At 43.2% G+C, this 18,405-nt stretch overlaps 1 protein-coding gene across 1 annotated transcript in view; it reads left to right on the plus strand.

Moving 5' to 3' along the window:
• The window catches only part of DRAM1 (DNA damage regulated autophagy modulator 1), a 43,323-nt gene that overhangs the window by 21,474 nt on the left and 3,444 nt on the right, over nucleotides 1–18,405 (plus strand). The window contains exons 3-5 of the mRNA XM_023187568.1: nucleotides 663–805; nucleotides 7,324–7,501; nucleotides 13,038–13,096. Coding sequence (XP_023043336.1) covers nucleotides 663–805; nucleotides 7,324–7,501; nucleotides 13,038–13,096 — 380 coding nt within the window. The remainder of the gene's footprint in view (nucleotides 1–662; nucleotides 806–7,323; nucleotides 7,502–13,037; nucleotides 13,097–18,405) is intronic.

The raw sequence follows: 18,405 nt of genomic DNA on the forward strand, positions 1-18,405 counted from the left end.
CCCAATAAGTTGCATTTTCAATTATTAGAGTGACAGTAATTAAAAAGGCAAAGGCATAAAAAATTGCTCGCAAATTCTGCTGGTGGGAGTCTAAATCGTTAACGGGCTGGAGCAATTTGGCGGTGTTTCTATTGTGCGTGGTTTTTTGACCCAGTAAATATTACTTCTAGGAACCGGTCTTTCAGAAACACCTGAAAGTGAGTCCAAAGATTTATGTACAAGAATAGTCATTGAGTGTTGTTTGTAGCAGGAAAAACATGGAAACAATGTAAAAATTCATTCTTAGGAGGATGAAGAATAAATATAGTATCTCATACCATAGACCATGATGAGACCCCTGAAAACAATGAAGTACATCTGTTTGTACTTGCATGAAAAGATCTCCACGGTACATTGTTAAGTGGAAAAAGTAAGTCACAGAGTAATACATGTACTATAATAGCATTTACATGAAAAGGACAACAGCCAAGATTGTGTGTGTGTGTGTGTGTGTGTGTCTGTTCATGATGGGGAGAGAGGAAGATGGAGTCAGGAGGGACGGGGTGGGAAAGTGGGGAGACTTGCAATCGGTACATTTTTAAAAAGTGATACAAAGCCTCTTTTGTTTTTCATCCTAAAGAAATCAAATTATGAACATTCATCAAAGTTCTCTTCTTTTTCAGGCGCAGCCACGATGTATACAAGATATAAAATAGTAGAGAAGCAAAATCAAACCTGCTATTTCAGCACTCCTGTTTTTAACTTGGTGTCTTTAGTCCTTGGATTGGTGGGATGTTTCGGAATGGGCATTGTCGCCAATTTTCAGGTATAACCTGGAGCTTTTTCAGTTAGGAGGAGTGGTGGAGCGCATGTGTCTGAGGAGAGTAGCAGAAATGCAAGAGGCACATTTATGCCATTATAGCCATTAAATGCTTGATGAGTTTACAATAAGTGGGTTAGTTTGCTTTTTAAAAACAAACGTTTAACATTTGGAAGTCAGGGCCAAGCGTGACAACTCACACCTGTAATCCCAGCACTTTGGGAAGCCGAGTTTGATAACGAGGTCAGGGATTCAAGATGAGCCTGACCAACATAGTGAAACCCCATTTCTACTAAAAATACAAAATTAGCCAGGTGTGGTGGTGCATGCCTGTAATCCCAGCTACTCAGGAGGCTGAGGCAGGAGAATCATTTGAACCTGGGAGATGGAGGTTGCAGTGAGCCAAGATTGTGCCACTACACTCGACAGAGCGAGACTCCCCCCCCCCCCCCCCAAAAAAAAAAAAAAGCATTTGAAAGTGAGTTCTGGTACTTGGGAGAAATGGGGTGCACATTTGCATATTTATGAGAGAGTGCACGATTCAGAGGAGGCCTTGGGCTTTGCATTGCTCCATGTTCTCACTGATGTGGTTTGATGTGTTGGGAGAGCTACTTCAGCTACTGTGATGATTTTATTAACAGTGTGAAAATATTTGTATGTGTTTACCAATTCTACTGTTTAAATCTCTGGTATTCAAAGAGGAGGCTCTCGGTGACATTTCCTTGTATTTTTATGACAGTATGCATTTTGTTTTTCATAACAAACATTTATTGAAATTTTCCTGTGATACATGTTTATGAAAATATTCCATATTTTAACTCAGACAATTATAATAAAAGCCTTGTTAAGATAGGCACTATTATTTTCCCCATTTATCAATGGTAAAATGGAGGCCTAGAGAGGTTCATACGCTCCCAAGGTTAGATGAATAATGCATGGCAGAGGTGGGCTTTGAATTGAAGTCACCTTGCTAGAGCCCGTGAGAGCTATCCTCAATGCCAACATGAAGAAATATCTGTGACAAAAAAAAGCAAGTACAGGAGACATAGTTCTACCATCAGGAAGCACACACACAAAAAATATAAAAAGGAAGACCTAGAATTATATGATTTGTCTAGTACAGTGTGGTTATGGTTTAATGGGGGCTAGTATAGATATATCACTTTATCCTCTGAGTAACCACATCATAAGAGATACAGATGTCAGTTTTTAAACCGTGTAAGGGCTGACTTTAAGAAGAAAACTTCGGTGGTTAAATAATTTCAACTTTTGGTTCTCCTTAAGTCTTCAATGATGTGATTAAATCTTCACAAAAACCAGAAATAGAATCTTAACTTCCCAAGGAGCAAAGTGTTTGACTTGTCATTGTTCCGATAACTGTATCTTTACAACTTCCTTGTTTGGTATCCCGTAATTCATTTTCGTCATGCCAGGAGCAAACCAACTTGAGCCAACTCAGGAAGATTTTGAGATGTGAGGGCAAGAGAGAGTGTGACTTTTTTTTTTTTTTTTTTTGTAGAGACAGAGTCTCGCTCTGTCGCCCAGGCTAGAGTGTAGTGGTGCGATCTCGGTTCACTGCAACGTCCGCCCTGGGTTCAAGTGATTCTCATGCCTCAGCCTACTGAGTAGCTGGGATTACAGGCACCCACCACTATGTCCGGCTAATTTTTGTATTTTTAGTAGAGATGGAGTTTCACCATGTTGGCCAGGCTGGTCTTGAACTCCTGGCCTCAAGTGATCTGCCTACCTTGGCCTCCCAGAGTGTTGGGGTTACAGGCGTGAGCCACCGCGCCCAGCCATGATGATTTTTCTTGAGTTGCAATAAATCACATTTTTGAGAATTTCACAGATAATCTTTTTCCCAAATGGGTGGGTGAGATGGCTACTTTTTGGTGTGTCCTCACTAACTTCTGTCAATACTTTATTTTCCCTCAGAAAGTTTTCTTTTGGAAATTCTGTCATTTGTGGCAACGTGGATGAACCTGGAGAACCTTATGCTAAGTGAAATAAGCCAGTCACAGAGGGACAAATACTGAATGCTGTCACTTATATGTGGAATCTCAGAAAATCAGACTTACAGAAGGAGAGAGTAGAATGGTGTTACAGGAGTGAAGAGGAGTGGGGAGGTATTGGTCAAAGGGTACCAAGTTTTAGTTAGACTGAATTAAGAATTCTGGAGATCTATTATTGCACAACACGGTGACTATAGTTAATAATAATATATTGTATATTTCAAAATTGCTAAAACAGTAGATTTTAAATGTTCTCATCACAAAAAAAAGAATATGTGAGGTGATGGATATGTTAATTACCTTGATTTAATCATTCCACAATGTAAGCATACATCAAAACATCTACAGCCAGTTATGGTGGCTCATGCCTGTAATCCCAGCACTTAGGGAAGCCGAGGCAGGAGGATTGCTTTAGCCCAGGAGTTTGAGACTAGTCTGGGCAGCACAGGGCAACAAAGGGATACCATGCCTCTGGAATCACACACACACGCACACACACAAACACACACACACACACAACCCTACAAGGCTCATAAATATGAACAATTATTATTATTTTTTGAGATGGAGTCTCGCTCTGTCACCCAGGCTGGAGTGCAGTGGCGCGATCTTGGCTCACTGCAGCCTCCGCCTCCCAAGTTCAAGTAAATATCTCTGCTTCAGCCTCCCAAGTAGCTGGTATTACAGGCACCTGGCACCACGCTCAGCTAATTTTTGTATTTTTTGGTAGAGATGGTGTTTCGCCGTGTTGGCCAGGCATGTCTTGAACTCCTGACCTCAGGTGATCCGCCCACCTTGGCCTCCCAAAGTGCTGAGAGGTGTGAGCCATTGCGCCTGGCCTATAAACAATTATTATTTGTCAATTAAAAATAAAAATTTTTAAAGTTTCCTTTTTAGAAAAGAAACTTTCCAAGGTTTAACCCTGTCAGTATTTACGTATTCTTTTTTTGTTGTTGTTATTACCTTTTAAATTACCAAGAGAGTTTCTGAAAAGCAATCCAAAAAGAGTGCCGGGTTTTAACTTTATGGAAAATTCATGTCTGATCTAAAAATCATTTCTCTGATTTTTTGATTGATTGATTGATTGATTGATTGATTGAGAAAGGGTCTTGCTCTGTCACCTAAGCTGGAGTGCAATAGCACAATCATAGCTCACTGTAACCTTGAATGCTTAGAATAAACCTTGAACTCCTCCTGTCTCAGTCTCTTGAGTAACTGAGACTGTGGGTGTGTCACCGTGCCCAGCTAATTTGTATTTTTACTTTTGTAGAGATGGGGTCTTGCTATGTTTCTGAGGCTCTTCTTAAACTCCTGGCCTCATGTGATCTTCCCATCTCCGCCTCCTGAAGTGTTGGGATTACAAGCACAAGCCACTGTACTCTGTCGTATTTTATTTTTCATATATAACTTCCCTGAATCTATATGCCCATGCTAGGAATCTTATTTATTTTTATTTTTTGAGACAGGGTCTTGATCTGTTGCTCAGGCTGGAGTGCAGTAGTGTGATCACGGCTGTCTGCAATCTGTGCCTTGTGAGCTCAAGCATCCTCCCACCTCAGCCTTCTGAGTAGCTAAAACTACAGGTTCATGCCATCATGCCCAGCTAATTTTTACAGTTTTTGTAGATTGTGACTGCCTCTTTTTTTCTTTTATTTCACTTTTTTTTCTTGTATTTCACCACATTGCCCAGGTTGATCTTGAACTCCTGAGCTCAGTGATACACCTGCCTTGGCCTCCTGAAGTGATGAGATTATAGACATAAGTCACTGTGCCCAGTCTTTTATTTATTTTTATATTATTTTTTGAGACAAGGTCTCACTTTGTTGCCGAGGCTAGAGTGCAGTAATGCTATCATAGCCCATTTCACCCTTGGTCTCCCAAGCTCAAGTGATTCTCCCACCTCAGCCTCCCAAGTAGCTACAGGCACGCACCATCATGCCCATCTGATTTTATTTATTTATTTATTTAGATGTGGAGTCTCACACTGTTGCCCAGACTGGAGTTCAGTGGTGCAATCTTGGCTCGCTGCAGTCTCCATCTCCTGGGGTCCAGTAATTCTTCTGCCTCAGTCTCCCTGGTAGCTGGGATTACAGGCATGCGCCAGCACACCTGGCTAATTTTTGTATTTTTAGTAGAGACAGAGTTTCACCATGTTGACCATGCTAGTCTCAAAGTCCTGAACTTGTAATCCACCTGCCTCAGCCTCCCAAAGTGCTGGGATTACAGGTGTGAGCCATCATGCCCAGCCATGATTTTTTTTTTATTTTAGTGGAGATGAATACTTGCTATGTTGCCCACGCTGGTCTCACATTCCTGAGCTCAAGCATTCCTCCTTCCTTGGCTTCCCAAAGTGTTGCGATTACAGGCGTGAGCCACAGTACCTGGCCCATGCAAGGTATCTTAGGTATACAGAAACTATATGATGTGTAGAAGAGTCAGTGCAGTCATATTTGAATATAACACAAATCATGTAATGAATTTCTCCCTTTATTTCCAGGTTTGATACTAGGAAATATATTTCCTTAGAAATAAGTTAAAATGTCTTTTTTTTTTTTTTTTTTTCTGCACTTCCCTTTCTTATGTGGAGAATGCAAATTTAATATCAGTTCATTTGTGCTCCAGCTTGAGGTTGAACTGTCTGGATGGCAAACATTGTGGTGCTGGGGAAGCCCAGGTGGCCTAGGTCAGAGGGAAGCTGGGGGAAGAGTATGTTCACCGTGACCTGAGGCCAAGGGGTGGCCTGTGGCCAAAATCAGGCTCTCCTGGACAACACTTTAACTTGCCCTTTGCAAAGCTTGCATTTTCAAGTTTAAGCTGAGACCCGGTGGTTCCCTCTAAATGTTCCTCGCCTGGAAGGTTGGTGCCCAGTGCACACTTGAAAGGAGCCAAGGCCGGGTGTGGTGGCTCATGCCTACAATCCCAGCACTTTGGAAGGCTGAGGTGGGTGGATCACCTGAGGTCAGAAGTTTGAGACTAGCCTGGCCAACATGGAGAAACCCCGTCTCTACCGAAAACAAAACAATTAGCTCAGCATGGTAGTGCATGCCTGTAATCCCAACAACTTGGGAGGCTGGGGCACGAGAATTGCTTGAACCCAGGAGGTGGAGGCTGCAATGAGCTGAGATCTTGCCACTGCACTCTAGCCTGGGTGACAGAGAAAGACTCTGTCTCAAAAAAAAAAAAAAAAAAAAAAAAAAAGAGAAAGGAGCTGAAGGTGAGGCGCATTCTGAGTGTGTACAGGGTCTGCACCGACTTTCTGCCTAGACTGGCATAGGGGCTGCCTTCTGGTTGAAATGGCTGGTTACAGGATGGTGGGGACACGGAACTTGTTTAGAAGCTGCCTTTGGAAAAAAAATTAGCTGGAACTGGGCGTGGTGGCATGTGCCTGTAGTCGCAGCTATTTGCGAGGCTGAGGTGGGAGTATCCCTTGAGCTCAGGAATTCACAGACGCAGTGATCTATGATCAGGCCACTGCACTCCCGCCTAGGCAATAGAGTGAGACCCTGTCTCAACAGAAAAAGAAAAAAAAGAAGAAAAAGAACTGCCTCTGCGTAACGAAAGCAGCGGTTTTACTTAGATGGTGTGTTCATTTGAGGTGCCTTGGGAGGGATGAGTAGGAGTAGAGATTATCAGGGAGCAGGGAGCCTAAAAACCGCAAACCACCCTTGGCACCATCATGGAACGAGTCATGTATTTTTTTTTTTTTTCAATCATATCATACCAAAGTTTACTGATTATATCAAACAAAAATCTCTGTAATGAAAAAGGCAGAGCTGAGTGCAGTGGCTCACACCTGTAATCCCAGCACTTTGGGAGGCTGAGGTGGGCGGATCATGAGGTCAGGAGTTTGGGACCAGCCTGGCCAACGTGGCGAAACCCCATCTCTACTAAAAATACAAAAATTAGCTGAGCGTGGTGGCGAGCGCCTGTAATCCCAGCTACCTGGGAGGCTGAGGCAGGAGAATCACTTGAACCTGGGCGGCAGAGTTTGCAGTGAGCCAAGTTTGTGTCACTGCGTTCCAGCCTGGGCACCTAGAGTGAAACTCTGTCTCAGAAACAAAACAAAACAAAAAACGACAACAACCAAAGAAAATTGTATCTGATATGTATCCTATAATCTTCACTGCAAACACACAAGACGGAGATGATTATGCCTGTTTTTAGTTATAGAAATCGAGGCTTTGCAGTAAGGTCACGGAGCCTCATGGTGGAGTCAGGACTTTTAATCCAGGTGTACCAGACTCCGAAGCCCACCATATTCAACCCTCCCACCTCTAAGGCAGACCTCCTTTCCTTGTCCCATGAGCCCAGGCCCGCTGTGGAACAACCAACTTTTTGGCATTAATTTCAGGACCTGGAAGGCTTTTCTTTTGGTAGTCAGACAGCCACATTTTCCCAGGAGTGGTGCATCTGTGATGACCAACGGCTCAAAGCACCCCAGAGTGAGAGTGCTCGCGGCTCGATGTTGACAAACCCACCCAGAGTAACGCACATTTGTGACTTTTTCTCCAGGAGTTAGCTGTGCCAGTGGTTCATGACGGGGGCGCCCTTTTGGCCTTTGTCTGTGGTGTCGTGTACACGCTCCTACAGTCCATCATCTCTTACAAATCGTGTCCCCAGTGGAACAGTCTCTCGACATGCCACATACGGATGGCCATCTCTGCCGTTTCTTGCGCAGCTGTCGTCCCCAGTATCCTTTTTCACATTTGTGCCTTGTTAAAGGAATAAAACATTCAATGACACTTGTTAAAGAAGGGTGATGAAGACTTTGTAGGGACCACTGCAATGGGGTCTGACAGAGGGGTAAAGAGATGGGGCTCGACTCTGAATACATCATTGGCAAGTGCGAATTTATAGCCAAGGGGTAGGATGAGGTCAGTGGATGGAAAAGTACTAAAAGGAAACCTCAAGGATGAGGGGGATTCTGGCTAAACCAACCTAACAGGATTCTTGTTGAGTACTGGCCATGTGATCAGACATCACCTGGGAAGGGTGGAGGAGGAAGAACCCAATCAGATATTGAGGATATTGAGTGTGATCAGATATCAGGGTGGGAGTTCCTTGCTAAACTGACTTAGCCAGGGGTTCTTTGCTAAAACTGGATCTTACAAGGAAGTGCACAGATGGACATAGGAGAAGTTTCAGGAGCTTGACTAAAGTTCGGCCAAGCAAAGGATCTTTGTCACAGTGTCTTAGCAAAGTTTGACACTTCCCTTCCCCACAACCAAAAAAAAGGAAAGGATAACAACCAAGTTTCCACATTTTTCAGAAAAACAATTGGGATAAAAGTATAGATCAAGCTGGGTGCAGTGGCTTACGCCTGTAATCTCAGCACTTTGGGAGGGAGGCTGAGGTGGGTGGATCACCTGAGGTTGAGAGTTCAAGACCAGCCTGCAGCCTGACTGACATGGAGAAACCTTGTCACTACTAAAAATACAAAATTAGCCAGGTATGGTGGCGCATGCCTGTAATCCCAGCTATTTGGGAGGCATAGGCAGGAGAATCGCTTGAACCTGGGAGGCGGAGGTTGGGGTGAGCCGAGATCACACCATTGCACTTCAGCCTGGGCAACAGGAGCGAAACTCTGTCTCAAAAAAAAAAAAGTGCAGATCATTAAGAAAATGTCTCAACATTGTCTAGTTAGATCAAAAGTCTCTTTGGGGGGAAGAATGGTGTGAAAGAAGGGTGGAAAATGTAGGAACACTTCAGTTTCTGTTTACTTTCCTTCTCACAGGGCCAGTTTCATGAGCCATATGAAAATATTTATTTTTCTTTGTAGTGCTTGGCTAAAGACACCAAATATTGATATTGTACTCAAAGCAATAGCCCCACAAAGTCCCTCAAGGCTAAACTCTCCCCCTCCCTGCACGTAGGTGGCAAGACAGTTTGATTTACTCATTCATGTGAAGAGATTTTTAAAAACCTCTAGATCACTTATTACTGAGTAAATTAAAATGTTTAGACTTTTCTTTTTATAGTCACTAATTTCATTTTCAAAATGAAATCCATTTTATTTTCTAACTCAGCAATCTGAAAGGAAATGAAAATATAAATTTAGCATGCTTGTAGATTCTGATTTAGAGGAAATGAAAGCTTTTTCTTTCTTTCCCTTTTTCTTTTCTTTAATGAAGTACTTAACAAAGAAAAAAAGCCATGGTCTTAAAGAGTTGCAGAATTCCCCATCTTTCAAAATACCATCTGTAGTCATATCAGAGCAAGCTTCAGGGTCATTGAACGATGATGACTAATGTCAGATTGTAGGAAAATTGGAAATATGTTATCGGCGGGGATTTTGTTAGTCTGGGTTGAGTTACGGTATAATGTGGGCAAGATGGAGTGAAAACACATCACTTGCTTCTAAATATTAAGCTTTGTGTTTCTTTTCTAAAATAGAAACTACAAAATGTGAAGTCTAAGCATGATTTTGGGCTTTTTCCATCTTGGGGAAAGACATTTTTAATTACAAAATTTCTAAGCACAGAGTAGCCAAATCCTAGTACCGAGAAATTTACCAACAAAATATGTACCCTTGTTCCTAAGATAGTTTCTTCTCAAATTCCTTGTCTTGCTTATAGATTAAAGGAACACTTTTTCTTTGAATGTATCTCCTTTCTTTGAATATATCTCCTTCAACTTTTTACCTTATGTTAGTTGTAAAATTCATAATACTGGTTGTAGTGTTACAAGCAAAGTTTCTTGATGCAGGAAAACCTTCCTTGCTTCCAACTTTGGAAACAGATCCCTAGATATCAAAGGCAGAGAGTTTTAGCAAAATAAGCATTTCAGGCCTCAGAGTTTCACTTACTAATAATTCTCATTTCTAGGAAGTTCTTTTTTTTTTTTTTTTCTGAGACAGAGTCTCGCTCTGTCACCCAGGCACAAGTGTAATCTTGGCGCACTGCAACCTCCACCTCCCGGGTTCAAGCTGTTCTCCTGCCTCAGTCTCCCTAGTAGCTGGGATTACAGGTGCCTGCCACCACACCCAGCTACTTTTCATATTTTTGGTAGAGACGGGGGTTTCACCACGTTGGCCAGGCTGGTCTCAAACTCGTGAGCTCAGGCGATCTACCTGCCCCAGCCTCCCAAAGTACTGGGATTACAGGCATGAGCCACCGCGCCTGGCCTCTAGGAAGTTCTTATTATGAGTCATGCCAACAGGAAGCAGCCCCACACAGAGACAGGTTATGACCCTATTTCAGATGAACTTGAATGAATTCATCCATACAAAAAGATCTTCTGTCTTAAACATTAGCGTGGTATTTATATTTCCTTACAAAGAATTTACAGCATCTTTAAATAGGTTGGGTGCGGTGGCTCACGCCTGTAATCCCAGCACTTTGGGAGGCCGAGGTGGGTGGATCACTTGAGGTCAGGAGTCCGAGACCAACCTGGCTAACATGGTGAAACTTCATCTCTACTAAAGATAGAAAAATTAGCCAGGCATGGTGGCATGTGCCTGTAGTCCCAGCTACTTGGGAGGCTGAGGAAGGAGAATTGCTTAAACCGGGAGTGGGAGGTTACAGTAAGCCAAGATTGCGCCACTGCACTCCAGTCCAGGTGTCAGAGTAAGACTCCATCTCCAAAAAAAAAAAAAAAAATGGAAAGCATCTTTAAAATGCCCTGGTTTCTTCTTACTGCAGTATTTCTGTGTAATAGCCACATTTGACTACCGAAGAAACCGAGGCACCGAGTGAGGCAGACATTAGAATCCTGCTTCTAAACCTTTCCTGATGAATTATCTGTCTTGCCCCTGGCTTCTAAAGCTTCTGAAAGCCTTCACAGAAGTCACCAACAGCATAAAGTCCAGGTTCCTCTGCATGAGACCCATGATCTGAGACCTCCTATTTCTTCATCCTTGTTTTTACGGCTTTTCCCTCAGGTTTGGCTGTTTCTTGTCCTCTGTTCTTACCCAGTCTCTACTTGGCTGGATTATCCTCCTCCACTTTGCCTTGCTAGAGCTGTTGGTTCAACATGGTACCCACGTGTGGCTTTTGCATACTTGAAATGTGGCTAATCCCGATTGAGATGTGTCCTAAGTGTAAAACATATACCTGATTTCAAGGATTTGCTAAGAAAAAGAAGTAAAATATCTCAATAATTCTTTATATTATTACACATTGAAATGATGTCATCAGTGATATTATTTGATATATTGAGTTAAATAAGATGTATGTTGCTTATCAATATATAAGATATGTTTTACATATTATGTATACCTTATATTGACAATACTTTTATATGTTGTGTTAGATAAGATGTATTATTAAAATTAAGTTAGGGGCCAGGCATGGTGGCTCATGCCTGTAATCCCAGCATTTTGGGAGGCCGAGGTGTGCGGATCATTTGAGGTCAGGAGTTCGAGACCAGCCTGGCCAACATGGTGAAACCCCATCTCTACTAAAAATAGAAAAACTAGCCAGGCGTGGTGGTGGGCACCTGTAATCCCAGCTACTCGGGAGGCTGAAGCAAGAGAATCACTTGAACCCAGGAGGTGGAGGTTGCAGGTGAGCTGAGATCATGCCACTGTACTCCAGCCTGAGCGACAGAGTGAGACTCCATCTCAAAAATAAATAAATAAATAAATAAGGTTATTAGAAAATTTAAAATTACACATATTTCTGTGGGATGGTGCTGCTCTAGAGAGCTCCTTAAACTTCATATCTGACATTAAGTTTCACTGAATGAGGCTTTCTCCCATTCCCTTCTGAATGAATAATTTTCCCTTAGAGTCATTGCTGTACCCAGTTCTTTTCTCTCTAGTTTGGCACATTCCCTGGGTCTGTTCCAACAAAGTTGTGATGTTTCTGAGAGCTGAGACCACGTTTTCCCTCCTCCCCCCCCAGACCAGAATGGTACTTGGTGCACTGAAGATGGAACTAAGAATAAATAAACGAAAGAATTGAGAGGCTTTTAAACTATTACAAACAGACGTGAGGTAAAGAAATGATCAGAGAATCTGCTGTGCTCTCTACTTCTTTTATTTTGAGAATCAGAAGCGTTAAACTGCACAATTTTTGCGGGGTGGGAGTTAAGAGAGATGACGCTGACTCTGAATTCAGAGGAGGCTCTAAACTTTGCTTGGCTCAACACTTTGAATTTCTAATATTTTGTAGACTTTTTAGAGCGTCCCCTTTCTCTCTAGCTTTCTCTTTTGCATTCTAAGTTCAATCAAAATGGTTATCACTGCCTTTGTGCAGAAAGTATTGCCCGTGGAGGATAGGAGCCTTAGCCCCTGGCATTATTAGGCTGGACTGTAGGTATGTGTCAGTCATCCCTGAGGTCTGATATGGGGCGAATCTCTTTGATTTGCCAGATCTTTGGGCCAGGAAGGAAGGGCTCACCTTATACCCAATTACCCAACGGAAGTCTGTTTTTTAAAGATAATACTATGAATTTCTGTAGCTTATTTTTGTATATAAGCCTTGGCACTTTGGAATTTAAAATTTTCCTTAAAGCTGTTACCTTGGAAATACTATTTTAGGCCGGGCACAGTGGCTCACGCCTGTAATTCCAGCACTTTGGGAGGCCGAGGCGGGCGGATCACGTGAGGTCAGGAGTTCAAGACCAGCCTGACCAACATGGCGAAACACTGTCTCTAATAAAAATACAAAAAAATTAGCCAGGCATGGTGGTGGGTGCCTGTAATCCTAACAATTCAGGAGGCTGAGGCAGGAGAATGCTTGAACCCGGGAGGCGAAGGTTGCAGTGAGCCGAGATTGCGCCATTGTACTCCAGCCTGGGTGACAGAGTGAGACTCCATCTCAAAAAAGAATAAAAATAAAAAAAGGAAAATAGTATTTTAGGGAAAAAGTATTTTTATTCAGTGGGAAGTACTCAAAAAGAACCATCTTGGACTGCTGCATCAGTCATTTTGACCAAATTTAAACAGCTAGTTTAAGTGGGAAGATCCAGAAACATGCAGGATGGTGCAAAATGTAGCCTCAAATTTTAATAAATTTTACTATACACACTGGAAAACTATTGCGAAGGTATTTCCATGTTGTGATTTAACTCTCATCATTGAATTTAACGTTTGAGTTTATAAGAAGCTAATATAACTGGTTTGATGGTAGAAATGTTGGTATTAACATTTTAATTGATGATAGAAATGTTGGTATTAACATTTTAACACTGTATAATGATTATATTATTGGGAGAATAATCTAGTCTTAACATTAAAGGAACTGTTGTGTGCTGTAGTTTCCTTAACTGTTTTCCTTTTTCAGTGATTGTCTGTGCTTCACTAATTTCCATAACCAAGCTGGAGTGGAATCCAAGAGAAAAGGTAACATTTAAGTTGTTGTGAATGTGGCTGTTGGATGTGGTTGTGTGAGGTTGTGGCCAGGCTAGAACTAGGGAAGATCACTGCCATTTTTTAGAACAAGTTGCAAAATGTGAAGTAAACATGGTTTGTAATCAATTTACTGTCCAATCATTTGGCAGTATGTAGTAATTAGTTATCAGGGTAATTCCAAATGCTTTCTGGAATTATATTCAAAATTTTGAGTTCCTAATTTCTTTCTTTCTTCTTCTTCTTCTTTTTTTTTTGAGACAGAGTCTTGCTGTGTTGCCCAGGCTGGAGTGCAGTGGTGCAATCTTGGCTTACTGCAACCTGTGCCTCCCAGGCTCAAGCGATTCTCCTGCCTCAGTCTCCCAAGTAGGTGGGACTACAGGTGCCCACCACCAGGCCCAGCTAATTTTTGGTTTGTTTTTTTCTGAGACAGCTCTGACACCCAGGCTGGAGTGAAGTGGTGTGATCTCATCTCACTGCAACCTTTGCCTCCTGGGTTCAAGCGATTCTTGTGCCTCATCCTCCTGGTGGGCTGGGACCACGGGCGTGTGCCACTATGCCTGGCTAATTTTTGTATTTTTAGTAGAGACAGGGTTTTTCCCATGTTGGCCAGGATGGTTTGGAGCTCCTGGCCTCAAGTGATCCTCCCACCTCGACCTCCCAAATTGCTGGGATTATAGGTGTGACCCACCGCACCCAGCCCTCTAATTTCTTTCTTTTTATTTTTATTTATTTATTTATTTTTGAGACAGAGTCTCGCTCTGCCACCAAGGCTGGAGTGCAGTGGCACAATCTCGGCTCACTGCAAGCTTTGCCTCCCCGGTTCACGCCATTCTCCTGCCTAAGCCTCCCGAGTAGCTGGGACTACAGGCGCCCGCCACCACCCCCAGCTAATTTTTTGTATTTTTAGTAGGGACAGGGTTTCACTGTGTTAGCCAGGATGGTCTCGATCTCCTGACCTCGAGATCCGCCTGCCTCGGCCTCCCAAAGTGCTGGGATTACAAGCGTGAGCCACCGCACCTGGCCTCTAATTTCTTTCTTAAACACTTCAATTATCTATCCTTAGTAAAAGAGGATAGAGGGACAGTGTGAATGAACGTGTTTGGTGACCAAAGGGAGCGTGAAATGTGAAGTAGAGAGGACGATACCAGCTCCAGTGTGGTGTATAGTTCATTTCAGGATAGAGTGAGAAATCGCTGTAGCCAGGGATAACTGCGCAAGGGTGTAGTGGCTGTAAGAGGCAGGCAGAGAAGCTTGTACTTGACATAGGTGACCAGAGTAAGATTTTGAAGACTTTTTTTGTGAGACGGAGTTTCACCCTTGTTGCCCAGGCTGGTGTGCAATGGCGTAATCTTGGCTCACTGCAACCTCTGCCTCTCGGGTTCAAGCAGTTCTCCTGTCTTTGCCTCCCAAGTAACTGGGATTACAGGCACGCGCCACCATGCCCAGCTAGTTTTTGTATTTTTAGTAGAGACCAGGTTTCATGAAATGTGTTAACCAGGATGGTCTCGATCTCTGCCCTCGTGATCCCCCCACCTTGGTCTCCCAAAGTGCTGGGATTACAGGCGTGAGCCACTACGCCCGACCTGAAGACTTTTGAACAGTAAAGCAAATAGAAAGAGTATTGTCAGATGACCGTGAGACAGAAGCAATGCCTGGGATGGCTTGGAGAGCTTGGCATTAGGAAGACAAGGAGAAGGCAGTTCTACTAGTTCACATTTCAAATAGGGGAAATCTGATGGGTGTTGGCAAATGACTAACACAAAAATGAAGTGGCATGATGAATCAAAGATGACTTCTAATTTTTTATCTTAGGTGAACCAAAGAATTTATTCCCTTGACCAGAGATAAGGCCCCTAACAGGGATAAATAATTTAGTAGGTGGAAGTGGATGAGTTTGGTTAGAATTGATGACTCTGAGGATATCATGAGATATCAAGGTTAGAAACATGGGCCTAGGCCAGGCGCTGTGGTTCATGCCTGTAATTCCAGCACTTTGGGAGGCTGAGGCAGGAGGATTGCTTGAGTCCAGGAGATCAAGACCAGTCAGGGTAACACAGTAAGACCCTGTCTCTACAAAAATTAGCCAGGCGTTGTGGCACGCACCTGTAGTCCCAGCTACTTGGGAAGCTGAGGTAGAAGGATCGCTTGCACCCAGGTGGTCCCAGACTTCTGGTGGGACTGGGAGTAGTCAGATGTAGGGTAGAGTTGTTAGAGTGTGGGGTAGACCAGGACTTTTTGGACCAAGCATCATAACACATGGAACCAAAATATGACATTGAGATCAACTCATTCTATTAGATACCTGTAGTATGGGTTCATCTAGATGCCTTATAGGAGAATCAAAGATGCCCCAGGGAAGAAGAGAGTTAGTGAGAGAACAACAGAAGATTCTTTCCCTCAAGGATCAGGCGGAAGAATACCTCCAGCAAAGGAGAAGTAAAAGGATCATGGACCAGTGAGAAGAACTAGACTTGTGTTGTATGGTAGACCTCATTGATGAGTCCCTACCACACACAAGACTGTGAAAGATTATAGAGGGCAGGGTGGCCACAGGATAGACGATCCTGAGGGATTTTATAGTTCAGAGGGGCAAACAGCCAGTTGTCAGTGGCTAAATGTAATACTTTGAAGAATAAAAAAATGCTGAACTGGACTTCAGACAGCACAATGTGGAAATGCAGAAGCAATAGCAATTAATCTTAATGATGGAATGAGAGGACATACGATCCCAGAGACTAAGGGAAGGACATTTTTCAAAGGCAAGGGAAGTGGCTAACCATGACATATGCAGCTGAACAGCCTTTAGGAATGAAGTCCCTCAATTTGGGCAATAAGGGAGTCAGTGATGTTTGTCAGAAAGTAGTTTCAGTAAAACGCCAAGGTTAGAAGCCAATGGCAAGAAGTTAAATAGTGAGAGGGATGGTTCATTCATTCAGCTGTCAACCAAATGTTTATTGAGTCCTGTTCTGGACTGGAGGTAAGAGGTAAAGGAGAAACACGGGTAGCTAGAGGGGACAGCAGGATTTCCAAAGAAGGAGAACTCTGGCAGGTGATGGAAGCCTGCCAAGACAAGAGAGAGACAGAAGATGGTGAGGAAGAGAATGATCCAGACAAGAGATCAAATAATGCTTCTTGGCTAGTCACGGTGGCTTATGCCTGTAATCCCAGCACTTTGGGAGGCCAAAGCAGGTGGATCACTTGAGGTCAGAGTTCAAGACTAGCCTGGCCAATATGGTGAAACCCTGTCTCTACTGAAAAAAAAAAAAGAAAAAAAAAACTTAGGTGTGGTGGCACACATCTGTAGTCCCAGCTACTTGGGAGGCTGAGGCAGGAGAATCGCTTGTGCCCAGGAGTTGGAGAGTTGGAGGTTGCGGTGAGCTGAGATCATGCTAATGCTCTCCAGCCTGAGCAACAAGAGTGAGACTCTACTCAAGAAAAAAAAAAAAAAAAGAAAAAGAAAAAGATTAAAAAAGGGCTTCTTTAAAATGTAACCTTAAAATGGTCAAATTAGCCAATAGGTTAGACCTAGACAAAAGGCAGGGTTTTTTTTTTCTTCTTTTTTTCTTATATGTGGGGAATTAGCCCCATCATGCGAAGGGGGTTCAGTTCCTCTTTCCGTTGGTGAGAACCTCTTTCCGAAAGTGAGAGCGCATAGCGGAGCAGCTCAGGTGTACTTTACTTTTCAGCCACTCGGGGGAGACCTTCTACCACAAACCCGCTGCTGGGCAGGGCTTATCAAAGTTTTATTTCCAGGCAGTTAAAAATCTGTTATATTCCACTTCCTATCTTAAAAATGTGAAAAGTACATGGTTTTCTGTTCACTCCATAAATGACTGTGCCACTCTTGCATTCCCCTCTGTTCCTAATAAAAAAAAAATCCCTTTACATTAATTCACTGAATAATCATTTAGGTACTGCCCCGGACTTCTGTGTAGTGCTTTACAACTTTCACAGCGCATTTATGTGCAGTGACTTACTTGGTGGTGGTGGTGGTGGGAGGTGATAATTATAATATCACTGTCTCATTTCACATAGCAAGGATATTAGGGCTTTGCCTGCATTCAGGACTCTTGGTTCCATGTACTTTCATTAATATCACGCTTAAGAAATTCCCCCCAAAGTTCTGCCTTTATTTTTAGAAGCCATCTTCCTTGTTCAGGAATGATACAGGATGCGGCAGGTCCCCTGGTACTGGTACCAAAAGGAGGACGCCTCTGTTCTCTACCTCCTACTGTAGGCTGGTCAGGTTCTCCTCACTGTGACCTAGCATGAGAACAGTGGGTGGATGTGACCATGACAAGCAGAGTGAAGAGTGATGCTTGGAGGGCTTGGTGTGCCTCCACTAGATCTGTCTGGATGAAAACAGGATCAAAGAAAACAACTGTCAACCATGGAACTGCCCTGTGATCCAGCACGTTACTCACCCTTGTAGCCTACAGCAGTTTGGGGCAGAGCAGCAGTGGGATCAGCCCTCAAGGGCACGTGCCAAGGGCAGAGCAGCCCATGTAGACAGCTTCGGAGGGCATGGGGGTGTAGGGAGTTAGGGGTAGCTCCTCATTTCAGCAGAGCAGAAAGCGATGTAGGAAATCAGAGAGGGCACACTGACAGTCCCCAGGCCTCATCTGGCATGTGAGCTAACATCAGAATGCAGACATGCATTTTTGACTTAACGTTTTATTTATTTTTATTTTGTTATTATTATTTTTTTGAGATAGAGTCTCGCTCTGTCACCCAGGTTGGAGTAGAGTGACGCAATCATGGTTCACTGCAACATCGTATACCCCAGGCTCAAGTGATCCTCCCAGTTCAGCCTCCCAAGTAGCTGGGACTGCAGGCACAGGCCACCATGCCCAGCTAATTATTTCTTGTCTTGTTATGTTGCCCAGGCTGGTTTCAAACTCCTGGGCTCAAGTGATCCTCCTGCCTCAGCCTTCCGAAGTCCTGACATTACAGGTGTGAGCCACTGCAACAGAGTTTCAAAATTAGTTTCCAGCACTGAAAAATCAGGAGATATCATACACAGACACACACAGTGTTTTGTTTTGTTTTTTTTTAAACCTCTTTGAAAGCAGCACTAGTGTATTATTTTCCCATGGAATTGAGCTGATGAGGCATGGGCTCCCTAACTTCCCTCTCTTTTCACAACCACCAGTTTTATTTGTTATTGCTAATTTTCTGGCCTCCATAGGCAACTGAGTTTGGACCATCTGATTGAAAGCCATTCTCCTTGGCTTCCATTCTCTCATTCTTGACTCCAAGAAGATATGCAGTTAACCTGTGGATGTCCATTATTAGCAGTT

Source organism: Piliocolobus tephrosceles, chromosome 10 (genome assembly GCF_002776525.5).
Source record: "Piliocolobus tephrosceles isolate RC106 chromosome 10, ASM277652v3, whole genome shotgun sequence".
Classification (NCBI taxonomy): Eukaryota; Metazoa; Chordata; class Mammalia; order Primates; family Cercopithecidae; genus Piliocolobus; species Piliocolobus tephrosceles.